The sequence below is a fragment of the Salvelinus sp. IW2-2015 genome, linkage group LG13 (genome assembly GCF_002910315.2).
Source record: "Salvelinus sp. IW2-2015 linkage group LG13, ASM291031v2, whole genome shotgun sequence".
NCBI classification, from domain to species: domain Eukaryota; kingdom Metazoa; phylum Chordata; class Actinopteri; order Salmoniformes; family Salmonidae; genus Salvelinus; species Salvelinus sp. IW2-2015.
This window is the reverse complement of record NC_036853.1, coordinates 42,683,176-42,706,662: the sequence shown is the minus strand read 5'-3', so window position 1 is coordinate 42,706,662 and position 23,487 is coordinate 42,683,176. Positions and strand designations below refer to the sequence as shown.

Here is a 23,487-nt window from a genome sequence, read left to right as displayed (position 1 = left end):
AATTTGAAGTGTCATAGCAAAGGGGCATAAATACTTATGTAAATTTGATAATTTATATTTAATTTTCAATACATTTGCAAAAATGTTTTAAAACAGGTTTTCACTTTGTCATTATGGGGTATTGTGTGTAGATGGGTGAGAGAAAAAATATTTAATCCATTCTTAATTCTGTCTGTAACACAACAAAATGTGGAATAAATCAAGGGTTATGAATACTTTCTGAAGGCACTATCTGTAAATATGTCACGTCCTGACCATAGAGAGCATTTATTTTCTATGGTAGAGTAGGTCAGGGCATGACTAGGGGTTGTTCTAGTTTATATTTTCTATGTGGGGGTCTAGGTTTACTTTTCTATGTTGGTGATTTGTATGATTCCCAATTAGAGCCAGCTGGTTATCGTTGTCTCTAATTGGGGATCATACTTAAGTATCATTTTTTCCACCTGTGGGTTATGGGATATTGTTTCTGTGTAGTTGCCTGTTAGCACTGCATTGCCGCCACGGTTCGTTTATTCTTTTGTCTTTTCTAAAGTTTCACTTCTTTAATAAATTATGTGGAACTCAAAGTACGCTGCGTCTTGGTCCACTCCTTATAACGATCGTGACAGAATATCCAATCAACAAAGGACCAACCAGCGTGCCCGGGAGGAGATGGCATCTTGGTCTTTGGAGGAGATCAGGGAGAGAGCATCCTGGACTTGGGATGAAATAATGTCAGGAGACAACAGCCTGCCATGGATGCAGGCGGAAGCAGCGAAGGAGGGATAGCGACAAAGTCGGGGAGGAAGGGCACAGAAACCCCAATATTTTTTTTGGGGGGGGGGCACATGGAGCAGTTGGCGGAGCTAAGGAGTGAACCAGAGCCAGTCTGGGAGAAGAGGGAGAATTTGGAGGAGAGAGAAATGGGAGAGTTGTTGAGTTGGTGGAGGATGCACGGATTTTGCCCTAAGGAACGTGTTGTCAGTTTGGTGCCACCTGAGTCAGCTCCCCGTACTCGTCCTGAGAAGTGTGTTAAAGTTCCGGAACAATTGATGCCGGCTATACGCACCAGGTCTCCAGTGCACCTTCACAACCCAGTACGTCCTGTGCCTGCTCCTCGCACTCTCCCTCAAGTGCGTGTCCCCAGTCCGGTACGTCCTGTGCCTGCTCCTCGCACTCTCCCTCAAGTGAGCTTTCCCAGTCAGGTGCGTCCTGTTCCTGCTCCTCGCACTTTCCCTGAAGTGCGTGTGCCCAGTCCAGTACGTCCTGTGCCTCCTCCCTGCACTCACCCTGAAGTGCGTGTCACTAGTCCGGTGCCACCTGTACCGGCCCCACGCATCAGGCCTCCAGTGCGCCTCCAAAGTCCAGTACGTCCTGTGCCTGCTCCTCGCGCTCGCTCTGAGGTGCGTGTCACCAGCCCGGTACCACCAGTGCCGGACCCACGCACAGGGCTTCCTGCGATGATCCCCAGTCCAGAGCTTCCGGCGACAGTTCCCGGTCCGGAGCTTCCGGCGACAGTTCCCGGTCCGGAGCTTCCGGCGACAGTTCCCGGTCCGGAGCTTCCGGCGACAGTTCCCGGTCCGGAACCTCCTGCGACGGTCAACGGTCCGGAACGTCCTGCGGCGGTCAACGGTCCGGAACCTCCTGCGGCGGTCAACGGTCCGGAACCTCCTGCGGCGGTCAACGGTCCGGAACCTCCTGCGACGGTCAACGGTCCGGAACCTACTGCGACGGTCAACGGTCCGGAACCTCCTGCGACGGACAACGGTTCCTGGAACTCCTTGCGAAGGTCACGGTCCGGAACTCCTGCGACGGTCAACGGTCCGGAACCTCCTGCGACGGTCAACGGTCCGGAACCTCCTGCGACGGTCAACGGTCCGGAACCTCAAGCTCCATGGCTGGAGCCTTCCCCTGCGCCGATGCCCAGTCTAAGCACGGCGTCCAGTCCAGCTCCAAGGCCAGAGTCTTCTTTCTTTCTTCTTTCTATATGGGGTTCTACGTTTATTTTTCTATGTTGGTGATTTGTATGATTCCCAATTAGAGGCAGCTGGTTTTCGTTGTCTCTAATTGGGGATCATACTTAAGTATAATTTTTTCCACCTGCGGGTTATGGGATATTGTTTCTGTGTAGTTGCCTGTTAGCACTGCATTGTCGTCACAGTTTGTTTATTCTTTATTGTTTTGTCTTTTCTAAAGTTTCACTTCTTCAATAAATTATGTGGAACTCAAAGTACGCTGCGCCTTGGTCCATGTCTGCAAACGATCATGACAAAATATCCCTTATGTACTGTACTTCTTCCCATAACTTTCTACTATGATTGATATGCGTTAAAATTGTCAACCTGAACAAGCCACACAGAAAATCTATTATCTAAAAGACATGTCAGGTAAGCCAGTGTTCTGATAGCTTAACCAAGTAGGCACAATGGCCATGTGCAGGTCAGTAATGTTAGTGGGAAAGGTCAAAAGACAACCAGAATGGAAATAGTTTTTCAAATCTTTATTGAAAATAATCGTACACATACATGATAGTGTAATGCCAGAAAAGCACTGCATACTGTATGTACAATTTCTTATACACTTATAAGCCAATGGGGCATAGGGGTTCCAGTGCACTCTTTGTTGTTGGTCAAGTACAAACCTAACAAACTGATCTCAAACTATGGTACAAAAAAATATCAAAGGTTTAATGTAATAATTATAATATTAAGTCACATTTCTTAGGAATACAGGACCAAATTATGTAAATGGGCCCAATAACAAATGTAAATAAATTCATCATACATTTTCCTATTGATATACATGTTTAACATCCAGAAGTTAAAATCATAGAAATGAATTCAATAAATTAACCCTGCATTATCTGGTCTCATGTAACAGCTCCTTCAAGCTTGTTACAGAGTGAATCAAGTAATGTATACATTATTTTACATTGTTACGCAATGACTTTAGTGTAATTCAATCTTTGTAGCCTTGGAAACCACATCCATGTATTCAATTAAACAAACAAACTAGAAACTGGGTACTGTGAGCATTTATGTAAATTACAGTAAATTCAACTATAGCATCAACTCACCCAAAGCTATGTACCATATTTACATAGGTGAATATGGTGTATCACTTAGCTATATTGGGTATATACCACATAATGTATATGATATTCATCTACCCATATAAATAGATATGCAAACAAATTCATAGTCACCAGAGAAATTCCTGATTTGAAATAAAAACATTGAATTAAGAATGTAAACATGTTTATGTTGTAAAAAATAATAATAAAAAACTCAATTTCATGTTTTTTGCCTGTGGTGTGATACAGTAGGTGTTCCTGGATAGCTTTAAAAAAGCTTTAAAAAAATTATAATAAATAACTCTCCAGACAGAATTTCAAGTAGGACTCATTAAAAGAATAACCTTATTCCACTATTGTCACACTGTAAATAACGCATTGTGTTGTGGGATCGAAAGGGAGATAAATAGTAGTAAACAGCTAGCAAGTTAGCCTCTAGTTAGCAATTTTTCAGTAAACTGAACTCTGACGTAAGCGATGAAAAAATGTGCCCATTTTCCAATCAGATCAACAAAAAAGGCACACATTTTACAATGGTCATATCTTAGCTAGCTAGCATCCATTTATCCGCCTCATACAACACGCTGTTTACACTGTGACGTAATAACAAAAATAGGGTTGTTGCCCATAACTCTCTACACTCTGCGAAAGATCGTCCATCTCCTTACCGATGGATTGGCCCGGAGAAGACTACCAGTCTGAGTCAAACACCCTCTTGCACATGTTGGAGTTCTCCTGGTGGAGAGGGAACTCTGAGCCAGGCAACAGCTGCTTGTGGCCCCTGCGCGACACGTAGCTCTTCCCCGATGGCAGGCTCTCGTATTTTGTTAGGAACTCACTGCAATAAGGGACAATGTCAATTGAGCGGAATTATAATTATAATGAGCCATTAACTCGTTCATAATTCACTGAAAATACAATATAGAATTCACTAGGCTGCAATTGGTCTTAGCCCTTGCCTACCTGAAGGGGAAGGTGGTCTTGTCCATCTGCATGCACACCAGGAAAGGGTACTCCGAGAACTGGACTGTGGTGATAAAGTCTAGAGACGCCTCTGTCTCAAAGCTCACCTCCATCCCAGTGCGCACAAAGTCCATGTCCACGGTCACATTCCCAGTCACCACCATGGCTCCCCTAAAAATAGACACAATTACAAAAACTCATGGGTGGATGAGAATAAATTCTTCATTTTCTCAAATTAAGATTCAATTGCATTTTGCAAGACTTTGACCAGTAAAATGCCTTTCAACTCAACATAAAATGAACAGGTGGTGACTGATGGTGGACAGAGGTGTGACAAAATCTCTTACAAATTTGAGAATGTCTGAATATGAAACCGCTATTGTCATATTAGTCTGCTTAAAATTTCTAATCAAAATGGCCACTGCCAAGCCATCCGAAGAACCTGTATGTCTGTCTGTCTGTCTGTGGAAGCATGCCTTGGCAAAGATGTTTGTTCTGCTCCTATAGATAGCCTGCTGGTCTATTATCAGAGGAGAGGAGGTACATTACGACTGCCCCTGATCCATACACCTGCCTCTGCCATTCCCCTCGTTGACTTTGAGCCAACACAGAATGCCACCAAAAATGCCATTGCAAAACAAAGACCAAGAAAGCAGCAGAAGTCTATCTACAGTATCTGGAACAGTGTTCCAAGTACAGGAAGTCATGAATCGAGCAAATTTCATTTCTTCAACTAGTATATTTGAAGGAACAATCCCAATGGCACTAAGATCAGACCAACCAAATCAGATCTTGGGTAACATAATTTTGACTAGACAAAACAACTTGACATTGTTGAGACGAGACCATTAGGCTCAAATAGGTGATTCAAGCACTGGAATGAAATGCCTCATGGTAGGATTGCTGATCTAGGATCAGTTTTGCCTTTTTGAATAAGATTACAACATGGACAGGGGAGACCTGATCCTAGTCTGAGACGCTTTGGGGGGAATTCCGACCAGAGTTAAGCGTGTGTAAATGGAACGTAATTCCCTTTTATGCACTTTCCTCTCTATGCGTGTTCCAACCTTTAAATGAGGATTAGCATTAGAATAGCATGCTATTCACCCGTTATTCGTTTGGGGTTTAGATCAAAGAAATGGTGTGGCGGAGGTGTGTCTACACTGTATTCTGACCTTTACTCCCTCATAATTCCACCACCTTTATGCGCGATGAAATGATGAATAAGGTTGAGGAATCTGTCAGTTCCATGTGGAACATGTACTTTATTTTTTCAGAAAGAATTAACACCATTGTCCATGCACTGTAATTTTCAAAAATTGTTAAGAGCTATTGATAAGAGCTAGGTAAATGAGTAAACCATTTGGATAAGTGGATTGTAAACATAAATGACAATTGTTTTAGATATATTTTACCTTATGAACGCTGGAAACAAATGCAAAACCAGTCATATGGCAGCAAACTGAAGCATATCAACATATCACCTTTTCCACAGTGAAGTTGATGAAATGCTGGCCTTAAACTTAGGATGAAATTTGGAGACCCAGCTATAGGCTTCTGTAGCCATGCGCAAATGACAGTATAGTGCCAAACCTACTGAGTTGATTTATGATTTCAAGAATGTTTAAATTATAATATACCTTTCACTGTATTTTTTACAATTTGTATTGTGTAAAATATTAGCCACTTTCGGTAGCCACCATCAGTTATACCTACATACATTTATAACGGCCACTGACTTTAGTGTTAGTTTTCTTACATTTTGTATCATTCCATTACATCGTTAGTTTACCCATCTTTCCTGTGTCTCATTAGCGTGGCTGTTCCTGAGGATCGCTAGCAATAGTGGATCATATTAAGCTAACATATTACAAGTTGGGCAATAATTTGGGAACTGAAGCCTATTTGAATCATTCTGGAACGCAGACCAGCAGTTAAAATCTGTAGCCTGGCTCACGATGACTGGACCGTCTTCATCACAGTTCCATGATTAGTGAGGATTATTAGGGTCGATTTTTACGACTACTGTTCAACCCCAATTGTACACTTTTCTAACCTTCCAAAATTTCTGGGATTTAACAATTGAATATGCCAACTTTCAGGATGAATCAAACCACTGTTTTTGATTCACCAATATATTTTGTGCGTAAAAGACTCTCCAAAACATTTTTTTTGTATTATTCATAAATACTTTCCTAACCCTAAGTGATATACAAGATCAGAGTATTTCTTTCATCTAACAATTGGTGCTGAAAAGGAGACGAATATGCATGTACACTGCTCAAAAAAATAAAGGGAACACTTAAACAACACAATGTAACTCCAAGTCAATCACACTTCTATGAAATCAAACTGTCCACTTAGGAAGCAACACTGATTGACAATAAATTTCACATGCTGTTGTGCAAATGGAATAGACAAAAGGTGGAAATTATAGGCAATTAGCAAGACACCCCCAAAAAAGGAGTGAATTCTGCAGGTGGTGACCACAGACAAACTTCTCAGTTCCTATGCTTCCTGGCTGATGTTTTGGTCACTTTGAAATGCTGCGGTGCTCTCACTCTAGTGGTAGCATGAGACGGAGTCTACAACCCACACAAGTGGCTCAGGTAGTGCAGTTTCATCCAGGATGGCACATCAATGCGAGCTGTGGCAAAAAGGTTTGCTGTGTCTGTCAGCGTAGTGTCCAGAGCATGGAGCGCTACAGGAGAGACAGGCCAGTACATCAGGAGACGTGGTTAGCCCATAGCGAGGGCAAACAACCCAGCAGCAGGACCGACTACCCGCCTTTGTGCCAGGAGGTGGCACTGCCAGAGCCCTGCCAAAAATGACTCCAGCAGGCAAACAAATGTCATGTGTCTGCTCAACGGTCAGAAACAGACTCCGATGAGGTGGTATGAGGCCCGACGTCCCACAGGTGGGGTTGTGCTTACAGCCCAGAACCGTGGCAGACGTTTGGCATTTGCCAGAGGAACACCAAGATTGGCAATTCGCCGCTGGCGCCCTGTGCTCTTCACAGATGAAGCAGGTTCACACTGAGCACATGAGCACATGTGACAGACGTGACAGAGTCTGGAGACGCCGTGGAGAACGTTCTGCTGCCTGCAACATCCTCCAGCAGACCGGTTTGGCGGTGGGTCAGTCATGGTGTGGGTTGCATTTCTTGTGGGGCACAGCCCTCCATGTGCTCGCCAGAGGTAGCCTGACTCCATTAGGTACCGAGATGAGATCCTCAGACCCCTTGTGAGACCATATGCTGACACATGCACATTTGGCCTGCTGGAGGTCATTTTTGCAGGGCTCTGGCAGTGCACCTCCTGGCACAAAGGCGGAGGTAGCGGTCCTGCTGCTGGGTTGTTGCCCTCCTACGCCTCCTCCACGTCTCCTGATGTAGTGGCCTGTCTCCTGGTTAGCGCCTCCATGCTCTGGACACTACGCTGACAGACACAGCAAACCTTTTTGCCACAGCTCGCATTATGTGCCATCCTGGATGAACTGCACTACCTGAGCCACTTGTGTGGTTGTAGACTCCGTCTCATGCTACCACTAGAGTGAGAGCACCGCCAGCATTCAAAAGTGACCAAAACATCAGCCAGGAAGCATAGGAACTGAGAAGTTGTCTGTGGTCACCACCTGCAGAATCATTCCTTTTTTGGGGGTGTCTTGCTAATTGCCTATAATTTCCACCTTTTGTCTATTCCATTTGCACAACAGCATGTGAAATTTATTGTCAATCAGTGTTGCTTCCTAAGTGGACAGTTTGATTTCATAGAAGTGTGATTGACTTGGAGTTACATTGTGTTGTTTAAGTGTTCCCTTTATTTTTTTGAGCAGTGTATTTACATGGTTTTCTTTCATTGATCCCTAATACTCTGAACCGATCTCGCCATACATTCTACTGAGTCTGTCGAGAAAATTCTAATTAAAAAGGTACACCAAATTTAAAGGGATGGCTTTAGATAAATGTACTGAAAACCCTATTGAATGAAAACTCCAAGAGAAAATCTGTTGGCCAGCGGGAGTGTTTTTAGCGGTTGAATTCAAATTGATTCAGCACACAAAAGGGAACCAAGCCTACAAAGCCTGTTACACACCAGGTAAGTCTGAATACCAACTTCTGAGAAGTGCGTAGGAAAGGCGTGCGAAGGAAAAGGTGTACATTTACTAAAATCAGGCCCTTTATGAATATGGTCCCTGATTACTGTAAAGCCTTGGAACTGTAAAGCACCCATCTAGATTCTAACAATTCCATCTCCATTTTATCACTGGATGATGTCACATATTTATCTACTTGATCAGTTAGGGTAAGTGATGAGCTCTACAGCAGAGTCTCAACACTCAATCGCTGGTTGAAAACTGTTTTTTGCCCCTCCCAAAAGATAGAATTTGTAGATAATTGGCTCTCTTTCTGGGTCTCACCCACAAACAGGACCAAGCCTGGCCTGCCGAGGACTGACAAACTCCATCCTAGCTGGAGGGGTGCTCTCATCTTATCTATGAACATAGACAGGGCTCTAACTCCTCTAGCTCCACAATGAGATAGGGTGCAGGCCAGGCAGCAGGCTGTTAGCCACCCTGCCAGCTTAGCGGAGTCTGCCATAAGCACAGTCAGTGTAGTCAACTCAGCTGTCCCCATTGAGACCGTGTCTGTGCCTCGATCTAGGTTGGGCAAAACTAAACATGGAGGTGTTCGCCTCAGCAATCTCACTGAAATAAAGACCTCCATTCCTGTCATTATTGAAAGAGATTGTGATATCTCACATCTCAAAATAGGGCTACTTAATGTTAGATCCCTAATTTCCAAGGCATTTATAGTCAATGACCTAATCACTGATCATAATCTTGATGTGATTGCCCTGACTGAAACATGGCTTAAGCATGATGAATTTACTGTGTTAAATGAGGCCTCACCTCCTGGTTACACTAGTGACCATATCCCCCGCGCATGCCGAAAAGGCAGAGGTGTTGCTGACATTTACGATAGCAAATTTCATGGGAAAGTCCACAGACCCACTCCAAAAGGCTTTCGGAGCCATCATCGACTCAGTGGGTTTTGTCCAACATGTCTCCGGACCTACTCACTGCCACAGATTCTGATCATTAGAAAGCAAATTACAGACTCCTCTTTAAATCTGCGTATTTCTCCAAAGCTTAGTTGTCCTGAGTCTGCAAAACAATGCCAGGACCTAAGATCAAGGGAGACACTCAAGATTTTTAATCCTATATCTCTTGACACATTGATGAAAATAGTCTTGGCCTCTAAACCTTCAAGCTGCATACTGGACCCTATTCCAACTAAACTACTGAAAGAGCTGCTTCCTGTGCTTGGCCTTCTCCTATGTTGAACATAATAAACGCTTCCCTATCCACCGGATGTGTACCAGACTCACTAAAAGTGGCAGTAATAAAGCCTCTCTTGAAAAAGCCAAACCTTGACCCAGAAAATATAAAAACTATCGGCCTATAATCGAACATCCCAATCCTCTCAATTTTTTGGGAAAAAGCTGTTGCGCAGCAACTCACTGCTTTCCCGAAGACAATCAATGTATACGAAACGCTTTAGTCTGGTTTTAGACCCCATTATAGCACTGAGATTGCACTCATGAAGGTGGTAAATTACCTTTTAATGGCGTCAGACCAAGGCTCTGCATCTGTCCTCATGCTCCTAGACCTTAGCGCTGCTTTTGATACCATCGATCACCACATTCTTTTGGAGGGATTCTAAACGCAAATATGTCTACACGGACAAGTTCTGACCTGGTTTAGATCTTATCTGTCGAAAGATATCAGTTTGTCTCTGTGGATGGTTTGTCTTCTGACAAATCAACTGTAAATTTCGGTGTTCCTCAAGGTTCCGTTTCATGTCCACTATTGTTTTCACTATATATTTTACCTCTTGGTGATGTTATTCGGACCCTTAATGTTAACTTTCACTGCTATGCGGACGATACACAGCTGTACATTTCGATGAAACATGGTGAAGCCCCAAAATTCTCCTCCCTGGAAGCCTATGTTTCAGACATAAGGAAGTGGATGGCAGAAAATGTTTAACTTTTAAAAACTCTGACAAAACAGAGATGCTAGTTCTAGGTCCCAAGAAACAAAGAGATATTTTGTTGGATCTGACAATTAATCTTGATGGTTGTACAGGCGTCTCAAATAAAACTGAAGGACCTCGGCGTTACTCTGGACTGATCTCTCTTTTGACTAACAAAGAATATTTCAAGGACAGCTTTTTTCCATCTTCGTAACATTGCAAAAATCTAAAGCGACGAACCGCCCTTGTGGTCTCTGCCTGGCCGGTTCCCCTCTCTCCACTGGGATTCTCTGCCTCAAACCCTATTACGGGTGCTGAGTCACTGGCTTACTGGTGCTCTTTCATGCGTCACTTGAGTGGGTTGAGTCACTGATGTGATCTTCCTGTCCGGGTTGGCGCCCCCCCTCGGGTTTGTGCCATGGGGGAGATCTTCGTGGGCTATACTCGGCCTTGTCTCAGGGTAGTAGGTTGGTGGTTGAAGATATCCCTCTAGTGGTGTGGGGGCTGTGGTTTGGCAAAGTGGGTGGGGTTATATCCTGCCTGGGGGTATCATCGGACAGGGCCACAGTGTCTCCCGACCGCTCCTGCCTCAGCCTCCAGTATTTATGCTGCAATAGTTTATGTGACGGGAGGCTAGGATCAGTCTTATATCTGGAGTATTTCTCCTGTCTCATCCGGTGTCCTGTGTGAATTTAAGTATTCCCTCTCTCCTCTCCGCCTGGCTAGTTTCAACGGTTCTGCCTGCGGCTATGGAACCCTGACCTGTTCACTGGACGTGCTACCTTGTCCCGGACCTGCTGTTTTGGACTCTCTCTCTACCGCACCTGCCATCTCTAACGCTGAATGATCGGCTATGAAAAGCCAACTGACATTTACTCCTGAGGTGCTGTCCTGTTGCACCCTCTACAACCACTGTGATTATTATTCTGACCCTTCTGGTCATCTATGAACGTTTGAACATCTTGGCCATGTACTGTTATAATCTCCACCCGGCACAGCCAGAAGAGGACTGGCCACCCCCCAGAGCCTGGTTCCTCTCTAGGTTTCTTCCTAGGTTCTGGCCTTTCTAGGGAGTTTTTCCTAGCCACCGTTATTCTTAATCTACATTGCCTGCTGTTTGGGTTTTAGGCTGGGTTTCTGTACAGCACTTTGTGACATTGGCTGATGTAAAAAGGGCTTCATAAATACATTTGATTGATTGATGTTCTCTGGTTGAACTGGCTATTGTGTTTGCATTGACAGCAAGCATCAATCAGTCAACTACTCTAATCTAGAGCTGAATGAAATGTCACCTTCACATATATCTGATGAGACAAGAATAGTCACGTCACCATTCGCAAGCATGCTCTATGAATCAGTGTATGAAATGAATCAGTCGTCATTTTTAGATTATGTAGTTAACGTCAATCCTCACCATTGTCAATCATGTATTACCAATTGAGTTTGTAAATGTTGCGCATGTCGGCTTCAGCATAACTTAGCTTTAAAATTCAGTTGTTCTATAACACGCATTGGATTGAATCTTGGCCTTTTTCTCTAATCTGAGCCCACCAAATAGATGTCTACCTTTTGTCATTATCGTGCGATGATTATTCAAAACTATCCAACGATAAGTATGACTGAGTACAATCAGGCAACATATGAGAAGAATGATCAAATTGAAAAAGTATTTTTGTTATCATCCTGCCCATCACTATTGAACCCAGGTTCCCTACTTGTTGTTGACGCTGGTCTTTGACTCCCTGTACCACAGGCTGACCTCCATGCCTCCTGAGATGTCGATGGCCAAGCCACCCTGGAACTCGGCATTGGCCTTCAGCCCAGACTGAAGCTGGATGACCTGAAATGATGTAGGAGAAGAGAGAATGAGAAAACAGGAGTGAAAACACAATAGCTGCTTGCCCGTCCGGGCCAGTGAGTGCTAGTGTCAGAATGGTTTTAAACCAAGTGGCTGAAGAAGGCACTGACAACTAAAATGTGGCCTAGGCGGATACCATCACCTATAATAGTTTATGAGTCTATATGAAGAAATGTGTTAAAAATGTCTGAGGTATCAGCGACTTCAGATGATACAGAAGAACAAGTTCATTTGTGTGTTGTCATTAAAAAAATACATTTTAAATAAAGTTTGATTGATGGATTGACTGATTGTTTGATTAATTGATTTAATGGTGCCAACCTGAGAGTGGTCAGTGAGCAGGATCAGGCCCTTCACCACGTTCATGCGCTCGCCGGACATGGAGAACATCTTGGACATGAGGTCACTGTAGCCCTTGAAGAAGGTCACAGGCCGCAGCTGGACGTCGAAGAGCAGAGCCGACATCCCAGCGAAGGACTCCAGGTCCTCCTCGCCTTCGTCCGGCTTGGCCGCGATCAGGGACTCCATGCCTTGGGCTTCAATTGCCACCTGGACAGCGAGAGATCAAATATGGCAGTCAGATCCTAACTGTCAACAAGTCGGCACTGTTGGTTGGTCCACCTTCCTTAGTTGAGTAAAGCAAGTCAGTGTAAGGTGAAGTTGCCCCTAAATACTGATCTTGGTTCAGTTTAGCATTTTCTCCAATAAAATAAGCTGTACCTACGGCAAACTTAACCTAAGAGCGTGCAAAATCTTAGCTTCTGCTCTTCTACATCACTACATATACAGTGGGTATCATAAGTATTCATCCCCTTTGGATTTCTTCACATTTTATTGTGTTACAAAGGATAAAAACATTTTTTTTTGCCAACAATCTACAGAAAATACTCTAATGTCAAAGTGGAAGAAAGAATTAATTTTTTTTTTTACAGATTATTTGAAAATAAAACACTTATGTTCCTTAGATAAGTATTCACCTCTAAGTCAATACATGTTAGAATCACTCCTTTGGCAGCAATGACAGCTGTGAGTCTCTAAGAGCATTGCACACCAATATTTGCCCATTATTCTTWAAAAAATTATTCAAACTCTGTCAAGATGTTGGGGATCATGGCTTGACAGCAATGTTCAAGTCTTGCCATAGATTTTTAAGGAGATTCAAGTCAAAACTGTATCTTGGCCACTTAGGAACATTCACTGTCTTCTTGGTAAGCAACTCCAATGTAGATTTGGCCTTGTGTTGTAGGTTATTGTCCCATTGAAAGGTAAATTCCTCTTGCAGTGTCTGGTGTAAAGCAGACTGAAGCAGATTTTCCTCTAGGATATTGCCTGTCCTTCGTGTTTATTTTTATCCTAAAAACCTTCACAGTATTTGCCGATGTCAAGCATACCAATACCATGATGCAGCCACCACCATGCTTGAAAATGAGGCAGTTACTCAGTGATGTGTTTTGTTTTCCCCATACATTAAGGCTTTGCAGTTAGGCCAAAAAAGTGTATTCCTTTGCAGTTTTTTTGCAGTATTACTTTATTGCCTTGTTGCATACAGGATGCATGTTTTGGAATATTTCCATTCCAAAAAGAATTAAAAACGGCAGACACRGCATTTTCCTAGAGGAAAACCTGGTTTGAGGAGGAAACCTTTCCACCAGACACTGGAAGATGGAATTCACCTTTCAGCAGGACAATAACCTAAAACACCTAAAAAGGCCAAATCTCCAATGGAGTTGCTTACCAAAAAGATAGTGAATGTTCCTGAGTGGCTAAGTTATGTTTTGACTTAAATCTGCTTCAAAATCTAATGGCAAGAGCTGAAAATGGTTGTCTAGCAATGATCAAAAACCAACATGAATTTTGAAAAGAATAAATTGGAAAATGTTGCACAATCCAGGTGTGGAAAGCTCTTCGAGACTTACCCAGAAAGACACACAGCTGTAATCACTGCCAAAGGTGATTCTAATGTGTATTGACTCAGGGGGTTGAATACTTATCTAATGAAGATATATTAGTGTTTTATTTTTCATATTATTTATTTGTTTACAAATGTTAGAATTTTCCCCCCCACTTTGACAAGAGTCTTTTGTGTAGATCGTTGACAAAAATGACAATTAGGCCTCCCGGGTGGCGCAGTGGTCTAAGGCACTGTGCCACCAGAGATTCTGGGTTCGAGCCCAGGCTCTGTCGCAACCAGCCGTGACTGGGAGGACCATGGGGCGGCGCACAATTGGCCCAGCTTCGTCCGGGTTAGGGAGGGTTTGGCCGGCAGGAATATCCTTGTCTCATCGTGCACTAGCGACTCCTGTGGCAGGCCGGGTGGGGTGCACGCTGACCAGGTCGCCAGGTGTGCGGTGTTTCCTCCGACACATTGGTGCGGCTGGCTTCCAGGTTGGATGGGCATTGTGTCAAGAAGCAGTGCGGTTGGGTTGTGTTTCGGAGGACGCATGGCTCTCGACCTTCGCCTCTCCCGAGTCCGTATGGGAGTTACAGCGATGAGACAAGACTGTAACTACTATCAATTGGGGAGAAAAAAGGGTCTAAAAAAAGACTATTAAATTCATTTTAATCCCACTTTGTAACAACAAAATGCGGAAAAAGTCAAGGGATCTTCATATCCGGCTTCTTCACCTGCGGGAATGTCTAAGACCAGCCACCCGGACAGCTGATGAAACTGGGGAGTATTTCTGTCTGTGGGGGGAAAAAGTATTCTGATTGGCTCCCCAGTGGGTGGGCCTATGCCCTCCCAGGGCCACCCATGGCTGGGCACCTGCGCAGTCATGTGAAATCCATAGATTAGAGCCTAACAAATGTATTTCAATTGACTGATTTCCTTATATGAACTGTAAAATTGTTGAAATTGTTGAAAATTGTTACATCATGAGTTGATATGTTTGTTCAGTATAGTTATAGCTAGATACCTGGCTAATAGCCAGCCCTTGAGATACCTAGCTGACAGAAAATGTCTGATTTAAGGTATTCCAGTACTTGAATTTCAGAGTGCCAAACTCAAGTACTTTAAGCACCTCAAACACCTTGTGCGAACCCTGGAATACTTTATGAAGGCACTGTAAATATAATAATTTCTTCATTATCAATTCACAAATTCATTCTCATTACCTGGAGGCCATGTAGCAGGGCGCCATTACTGGCTCCGTAGATGTTCATGTTGCTCCTCCTGAGGACCCCAGAGCCAGAGTACAGAATGTCCAGACTGTAGGTGGTAGCGGCATCAGCGGTACCTGCAGGAAGTTGATTTAGTTATAAACATAATTATACAGTACATAAAATGGCACCTGTGACTGTGCCTCATGGCAGCAATGACTAATCAACAAGACTATGAACTTTATCCATATATGATTATATCACATAGCTGTATCGATTATTCTTTAAAATGTACAAAAAAAAATCCTTAATGTGGAAAGTAGGTTTTCCTTTATATTGAACAGGAGAAAGGTGGGGGGAGGGCCACTTACGTGCCATGAAGCCAGAGAAAGCAGAGGATGACCCAACCTTGGAGAAGCGGTCATAGTTGTGGGAGATCATGTCCTTCATGGCTTGCCGTAGAATTTTGCTGGAAATTGTAGCGATCAATAGAAATTAATGGTAAATAATGCATTGTGTCATTTTGGAGTCACTTTTATTGTAAATAAGAATATAATACTTCTACATTAATGTGGATGCTAGCATGATTACGGGTAATTCTGAATGAATTGTAATGATGAGTGAGAAAGTTAGAGGCATAAATATCATACCCCCCCAAAATGCTAACCTCCCCTTTTATTGTAATGGTGAGAGCTTATGTCTTCGGGGTATGATATTTGTGCGTCCATAACTTTAACTCACTCATCATTATTCATTACTCATTACTTACTGGACCCTTATGATCACTCAGCTAAGCATGTCTCTCCTTAATGTCAATATGCCTTGTCCATTGCTGTTCTGGTTAGTGTTTATTGGCTTATTTCACTGTAGAGCCTCTAGACCTGCTCATTATACCTTATCCAACCTTTCAGTTCCACCACCCACACATGCGCTGACATCACCTGGTTTCAATTATGTTTCTAGAGACAATATCTCTCTCATCATCACTCAATGCCTAGGTTTACCTCCACTGTATTCACATCCTACCATACCTTTGTCTGTACATTATACCTTCAAGCTATTTTATTGCCCTCAGAAACCTGCTCCTTTTACTCTCTGTTCCRGATGTCCTAGACGACCAATTCTCATAGCTTTTAGCCATACCCTTATCCTACTCCTCCTCTGTTCCTCTGGTGATGTAGAGGTGAATCCAGGCCCTGCAGTGCCTAGCTCCACTCCTATTCCCCAGGCGCTCTCTTTTGATKACTTCTGTAACCGTAATACAAAAATCTCTGAAACTGGAAACACCTATCTCCCTCACTAGCTTTAAGCACCAGCTGTCAGAGCAGCTCATAGATTACTGCACCTGTACATAACCCATCTACAATTTAGCCCAAACAACTACCTCTTTACCTACTGTATTTATTTATTAATTTATTTTGCTCCTTTGCACCCCATTATTTCTGTCTCTACTTTGCACTTTCTTCCACTGCAAACCAACCATTCCATTGTTTTTTTTTTAAAGTTTTTATTTTACTTGCTGTGTTGTACTCACTTCGCCTCCATGGCCTTTTATATTTTTATTTATTTATACATATATTTGTTTGCCTTCACCTCCCTTATCTCACCTCACTTGCTCACATTGTATATAGACTTATTTTTTTTTCACTGTATTATTGACTATATGTTTGTTTTACTCCATGTGTAACTATGTGTTGTTGTATGTGTCGAACTGCTTTGCTTTATCTTGGCCAGGTCGCAATTGTAAATGAGAACGTGTTCTCAATTTGCCTACCTGGTTAAATAAAGGTTAAATAAAATAAAAAATAAATAAAAATAGCCTTGGTTTCATGCATGTTAACATTAGAAGCCTCCTCCCTACGTTTGTTTTATTCACTGCTTTAGCACACTCTGCCAACCCGGATGTCCTAGCCGTGTCTGAATCCTGGCTTAGGAAGACCACCAAAAACTCTGAAATCTCCATCCCTAACTACAACATTTTCAGACAAGATAGAACGGCCAAAGGGGGCGGTATTGCAATCTACTGCAGAGATAGCCTGCAGTGTTCTGTCCTACTATCCAGGTCTGTACCCAAACAATTTGAACTTCTACTTTTAAAAATCCACCTCTCTAAAAACAAGTCTCTCACCGTTGCCGCCTGCTATAGACCACCCTCTGCCCCCTGCTGTGCTCGGGACACCATATGTGAACTGATTGCCCCCCATCTATCTTCAGAGCTCATGCTGCTAGGTGACCTAAACTGGGACATGCTTAACACCCCAGCCATCCTACAATCTTAGCTTGATGCCCTCAATCTCACACAAATTATCAATGAACCTACCAGGTACCACCCCAAAGCCGTAAACACGGGCACCCTCATAGATATCATCCTAAACAACTTGCCCTCTAAATACACCTCTGCTGTTTTCAACCAAGATCTCAGCGATCACTGCCTCATTGCCTGCATCCGTAATGGGTCAGAGGTCAAACGACCTCCACTCATCACTGTCAAACGCTCCCTGAAACACTTCAGCAAGCAGGCCTTTCTAATCGACCTGGCCCGGGTATCCTGGAAGGATATTGACACCTCATCCCGTCAGTAGAGGATGCCTAGTTATTTTTTTTAAATGCCTTCCTCACCGTCTTAAATAAGCATGCCCCATTCAAGAAATTTAGAACCAGGACTGTTACAGATATAGCCCTTGGTTCTCTCCAGACCTGACTGCTCTTAACCAACACAAAAACATCCTATGGTGTTCTGCATTAGCATCAAACAGCCCCCATGATGTGCAACTTTTCAGGGAAGTTAGAAACCAATATACACAGGCAGTTAGAAAAGCCAAGGCTAGCTTTTTCAAGCAGAAATTTGCTTCCTGCAACACAAACTCCAAAAAGTTCTGGGACACTAAAGTCCATGGAGAATAAGAACACCTCCTCCCAGCTGCCCACTGCACTGAGGATAGGAAACTCTGTCACCACCGATAAATCCACTATAATTGAGAATTTCAATAAGCATTTTTCTACGGCTGGCCATGCTTTCCACCTGGCAACAGCACTGAATCCCCCACAGCAACTCGCCCAAGCCTTCCCCATTTCTCCTTCTCCCAAATCCAGTCAGCTGATGTTCTGAAAGAGCTGCAAAATCTGGATCCCTACAAATCAGCCGGGCTAGACAATCTGGACCCTTTCTTTTTTAAATTATCTGCTGAAATTGTTGCAACCCCTATTACTAGCCTGTTCAACCTCTCTTTCGTGCCGTCTGAGATTCCCAAAGATCGGAAAGCAGCTGCGGTCATCCCCCTCTTTAAAGGGGGGTACACTCTTGACCCAAACTGCTACAGACCTATATCTATCCTACCCTGCCTTTCTAAGGTCTTCGAAAGCCAAGTCAACAGATTACCGACCATTTCGAATCCCACCGCACCTTCTCCGCTATGCAATCTGGTTTCAGAGCTGGTCATGGGTGCACCTCAGCCACGCTCAAGGTCCTAAACGATATCTTAACCGCCATCGATAAGATGGCAGCCGTATTCATTGACCTGGCCAAGGCTTTCGACTCTGTCAATCACCACATCCTCATCGGCAGACTCGATAGCCTTGGTTTCTCAAATGATTGCCTCGCCTGGTTCACCAACTACTTCTCTGATACAGTTCAATGTGTCAAATCGGAGGGCCTGTTGTCCGGGCCTCTGGCAGTCTCTATGGGGGTGCAACAGGGTTCAATTCTTGGGCCGACTCTCTTCTCTGTATACATCATTGATGTCGCTCTTGCTGCTGGTGAGTCTCTGATCCACCTCTACGCAGACGACACCATTCTGTATACTTCTGGCCCTTCTTTGGACACTGTGTTAACAACCCTCCAGACGAGCTTCAATGCCATACAACTCTCCTTCCGTGGCCTCCAACTGCTCTTAAATACAAGTAAAACTAAATGCATGCTCTTCAACCGATCGCTGCCTGCACCTGCCCGCCCGTCCAGCATCACTACTCTGGACGGTTCTGACTTAGAATATGTGGACAACTACAAATACCTAGGTGTCTGGTTAGACTGTAAACTCTCCTTCCAGACTCACATCAAAGATCTCCAATCCAAAGTTAAATCTAGAATTGGCTTCCTATTTCGCAACAAAGCATCCTTCACTCATGCTGCCAAACATACCCTCGTAAAACTGACCATCCTACCGATCCTCGACTTCGGCGATGTCATTTACAAAATAGCCTCCAATACCCTACTCAATAAATTGGATGCAGTCTATCACAGTGCCATCCGTTTTGTCACCAAAGCCCCATATACTACCCACCACTGCGACCTGTACGCTCTCGTTGGCTGGCCCTCGCTTCATACTCGTCGCCAAACCCACTGGCTCCAGGTCATCTACATGACCCTGCTAGGTAAAGTCCTACCTTATCTCAGCTCACTGGTCACCATAGCAGCAGCCACCTGTAGCACGCGCTCCAGCAGGTATATCTCTCTGGTCACCCCCAAAACCAATTCCTCCTTTGGCCGCCTCTCCTTCCAKTTCTCTGCTGCCAATGACTGGAACGAACTACAAAAATCTCTGAAACTGGAAATACTTATCTCCTTCACTAGCTTTAAGCACCAGCTGCCAGAGCAGCTCACAGATTACTGCACCTGTACATAGCCCATCTATAATTTAGCCCAAACAACTACCTCTTCCCCTACTGTATTTATTTATTTAGCTCCTTTGCACCCCATTATTTCTATTTCTACTTTGCACATTCTTCCACTGCAAATCTACCATTCCAGTGTTTTATATTGTATTTACTTCGCCACCATGGCCTTTTTTTGCCTTCACCTCCTTTATCTCACCTCATTTGCTCACATTGTATATAGACTTATTTTTCTACTGTATTATTGACTGTATGTTTGTTTTACTCCATGTGTAACTCTGTGTTGTTGTATGTGTCGAACTACTTTGCTTTATCTTGGCCAGGTCGCAAAATTAAATGAGAACTTGTTCTCAACTTGCCTACCTGGTTAAATAAAGGTGAAATAAAAAAATAAATTCACGGTTCATTCAAGATTATCCGTAATCACGCTAGAATCTACATTAACGTAGAAGTGTTTAGAAACATATTGTATTCTTATTTAAAAGTGACTTCAAAATGACAAAATACATTATTTACCCATTTCTATTGGGCACAAAATATGAAACAACCAGCAAATGTATCCAACATGTATGTAGAGTCACAAGCTTGATGCAATCATTGTGTGCTAGGAATATGGGACCAAATACTGGCCATGTTAACTCCAATGTCTATCACAGTTGTGTAAAGTTGGCTGGATGTCCTTTGTGTGGTTGACCATTTGTGCTAGGAATATGGGACCAAATACTAAACTTTTGACTACTTCAATACACAAGACAACAATAAGCAACACAAACATTGGCGCACAAACACGCATACACAAACACACTATACATGGATTTAGTACTATAAATATGTGGTAGTGGTGCAGTAGGGGCCTGAGGGCACACCGTGTGTTGTGAAATCTGTGAATGTATTGTAAATGTTTTTAAAATGGTATAAACTGCCTTAATTTTGCTGGACCCCAGGAAGAGTAGCTGCTGCTTTGGCAGCAGCTAATGGGGATCCATAATAAATACAAATACATTGGGTGTACAAAACATTATGAACATTATGCTCTTTTCATGACATAGACGGACCAGGTGAATCCAGGTTAAAGCTATGATCCTTTATTGATGTCACAATCAGTGTAGATGAAGGGGAGAAGACTGATTAAAGAATAATGTTTAAGCCTTGAGACAATTGAGACATGGATTGTGTGTATGTGTGCCATTCAGAGAGTGAATAGGCAACAAAATATTTAGGTGCCTTTGAACAGGGTATGGTAGTAGGCAGTGTTGTATTTGAGACCACCTAAAGCAAGACGGATTCAAGACCAATACCGGAGCAAATCGAGTCCGAGTCAAGACCAAGACCGGGGGGGGGGGGTTCTCTGGGGAGATAAAGCTAAGTCAGCCATTGACTAGGCCATCAGAAGAATTGGATCCTGAGTTCGTAACCCCCAAGACAATTGAACTTATCCCAGAGGCTGCTCCAAGACGCCGCCGGCGGAGAAGAGGAATTCGGAGTGGACTTCTAGTGTGACTCAGGTGGCGGGCACACCCTCCACCGCTTCCGAGTATATTACTCGCTAATGTTCAGTCTCTGGACAATAAAGTATACGAGCTCAGGGTGAGGATCTCCTTCCAGAGAGACATCAGGGACTGCAAAGTACTCTGTTTCACGGAATCATGGCTCTCTCGGGATATACTGTCCTCGTCCACACAGCCAGCTGGGTTCTCAGTTCATTGCGCAGACAGGAATAAAGAACTCACTGGGAAGAAGAAAGGCGGGGGTGTATGTTTCATAATTAACTACTCATGGTGTGATTGTGGTAACATACAGAAACTCAAGTCCTTTTGTTTACCCGACCTAGAATAACTCAAAATCAAATGCTGACTGTATTACCTTCCAAGAGAATTATCTTCGGTCATAGTCACAGCCGTGTATATTCCCCCTCAAGCCGATAACACAACGACCCTCAAGGAACTACACTGGACATTATGCAAACGAAACCACATATCCTGAGGCCGCATTTATTGTAGCTGAGGATTTTAACAATGCAAATTTGAGGAAAAAGCTACCGAAGATCTATCAACAAATTGACTGTAGTCCTCGCTCAGCAAAAACATTAGATCACTGCACTGATCACTGCTAAGCCCTCCCCAGCCATCCCTTCGGCAAATCTGATCACGACTGCATTTTGCTCCTCCCTTCCTATAGACAGAAACTCAAACAGGAAGTACCCGTGCTAAGGTCTATTCAACGCTGGTCTGACCAATCAGAATCCATGCTTCAAGAATGTTTTGATCACGCCGACTGGGATATGTTCCGGGTAGCCTCAGAGAATAACATTGACGTTTACACGGACAAGGTAACTGAGTTCATCAGGATGTGTACAGGGGATGTTGTTCCCACGGTGTTTATTAAAACCTACCCATACCAGAAACTGGTACGGGTAGCGCAAAACTGAAATCACAAACCACCGCATTTAACCACGGCAAGGTGACTGAGAATATGGCTGAATACAAACAGTGTAGTTATTCCCTCCATAAGGTAATCAAACGGGCAAAACGTCCATACAGAGACAAAGTGGAGTCGCAATTCAACGGCTCAGACATGAGACGTATGTGGCAGGGTCTACAGACAATCACGGACTACAAAGGGAAAACCAGCCACGTCGCAGACACAATGTCTTGCTCCCAGACAAGCTAAACACCCTCTTCACCGTTTTGAGGATAACATAGTGCCACTGACGCGGCCTGCTCCTAAGGACTGTGGGCTCTTGTCTCCGTGGCTGATGTGAGTAAGACATTTAAGCAGTTTAACCCTCGCAAGGCTGCAAGCCCAGACGGCATCCCTAGCCGCGTCCTCAGAGCATGTGCAGGCCGGAGTGTTTACGGACATATTCAATCTCTCCATATCCCAGTCTTCTGTCCCCACTTGCTTCAAGATGTCCACCATTTCTTTATTGGGTACAGGAACAAAGGTAACTAAACTAAATGACTATCGCCCTATAGAACTCACTTCTGTCACCAGGAAGTTCTTTGAGAGGATATTTAAGGATCATATCACCTCCACCTTACACCCTAGACCCACTTCAGTTTGCTTACCACCCAAATAGATCCACAGACGATGCAATTGCCATCGCACTGCACACTGCCCCATCCCAACTGGACAAGAGAATCACCTACGTCAGAATGCTGTTCATTGACTATAGCTCAGCCTTCAACACCATAGTACCCTCCAAGCTCATCATTAAACTCGGGGCCCTGGGTCTGAACCCCGACCTGTGCGGGGTCGCACCCAGGTGGTGAAGGTAGGAAACATCATCTCCACTTCGCTGATCCTCAACACAGGGGCCCCACAAGGGTGCCTGCTAAGCCCCCTCCTGTACTCCATGTTCACCTATGACTGCATGGCCATGCACGTCTCCAACTCACTCATCAAGTTTGCAAACGACAACAGTTGTAGGCCTGACTACCAACAATGACCAGATAGCCTACACGGAGGTGGTGAGGGCCATGGCGGAGCGGTGCCAGGAAAATAACCTCTCCCTCAACGTCAACAAAACGAAGGAGCTGATCGTGGACTTCAGGAAACAGCAGAGGGAGCACGCCCCTATCCACGTCGATGAGACCTCCGTAGAGAAGGTGGCTTGAAGTTCTTGAAACTTGAAGTTCCTCGGCGTACACATCACTGATGATCTGAAATGGTCCACCCACACTAACCAACTGTGAATATATTTTATGGGCTTTGCGATTGTGTAAAAATCTACCTCAAATTTTAAAGGTCACATACACATATTTAGCAGATGTTATTGCGGGTGTAGTGAAATGCTTGTGTTCCTAGCTCCAACAGTGCAGTATTATCTAACAATTCACAACAATACACACAAATCTAAAAGTAAAA

General features: G+C 43.8%; 2 protein-coding genes across 2 annotated transcripts in view; one reads left to right on the top strand and one right to left on the bottom strand.

Annotated features, from left to right (window-relative positions):
* Nucleotides 1–11,893, top strand: part of LOC112081206 (uncharacterized protein C4orf54) — a 39,910-nt gene extending 28,017 nt beyond the window's left edge. The window contains exon 3 of the mRNA XM_070446292.1: nucleotides 11,806–11,893. The gene's annotated coding sequence lies outside the window, so the exon portion shown is untranslated. The remainder of the gene's footprint in view (nucleotides 1–11,805) is intronic.
* Nucleotides 2,465–23,487, bottom strand: part of mttp (microsomal triglyceride transfer protein) — a 41,409-nt gene continuing 20,386 nt past the window's right edge. The window contains exons 12-17 of the mRNA XM_023998335.3: nucleotides 15,381–15,478; nucleotides 15,025–15,146; nucleotides 12,232–12,459; nucleotides 11,768–11,892; nucleotides 4,016–4,186; nucleotides 2,465–3,890 (exon numbers count right to left, since the gene is read on the bottom strand). Coding sequence (XP_023854103.1) covers nucleotides 3,743–3,890; nucleotides 4,016–4,186; nucleotides 11,768–11,892; nucleotides 12,232–12,459; nucleotides 15,025–15,146; nucleotides 15,381–15,478 — 892 coding nt within the window. The 3' untranslated portion in view covers nucleotides 2,465–3,742. The remainder of the gene's footprint in view (nucleotides 3,891–4,015; nucleotides 4,187–11,767; nucleotides 11,893–12,231; nucleotides 12,460–15,024; nucleotides 15,147–15,380; nucleotides 15,479–23,487) is intronic.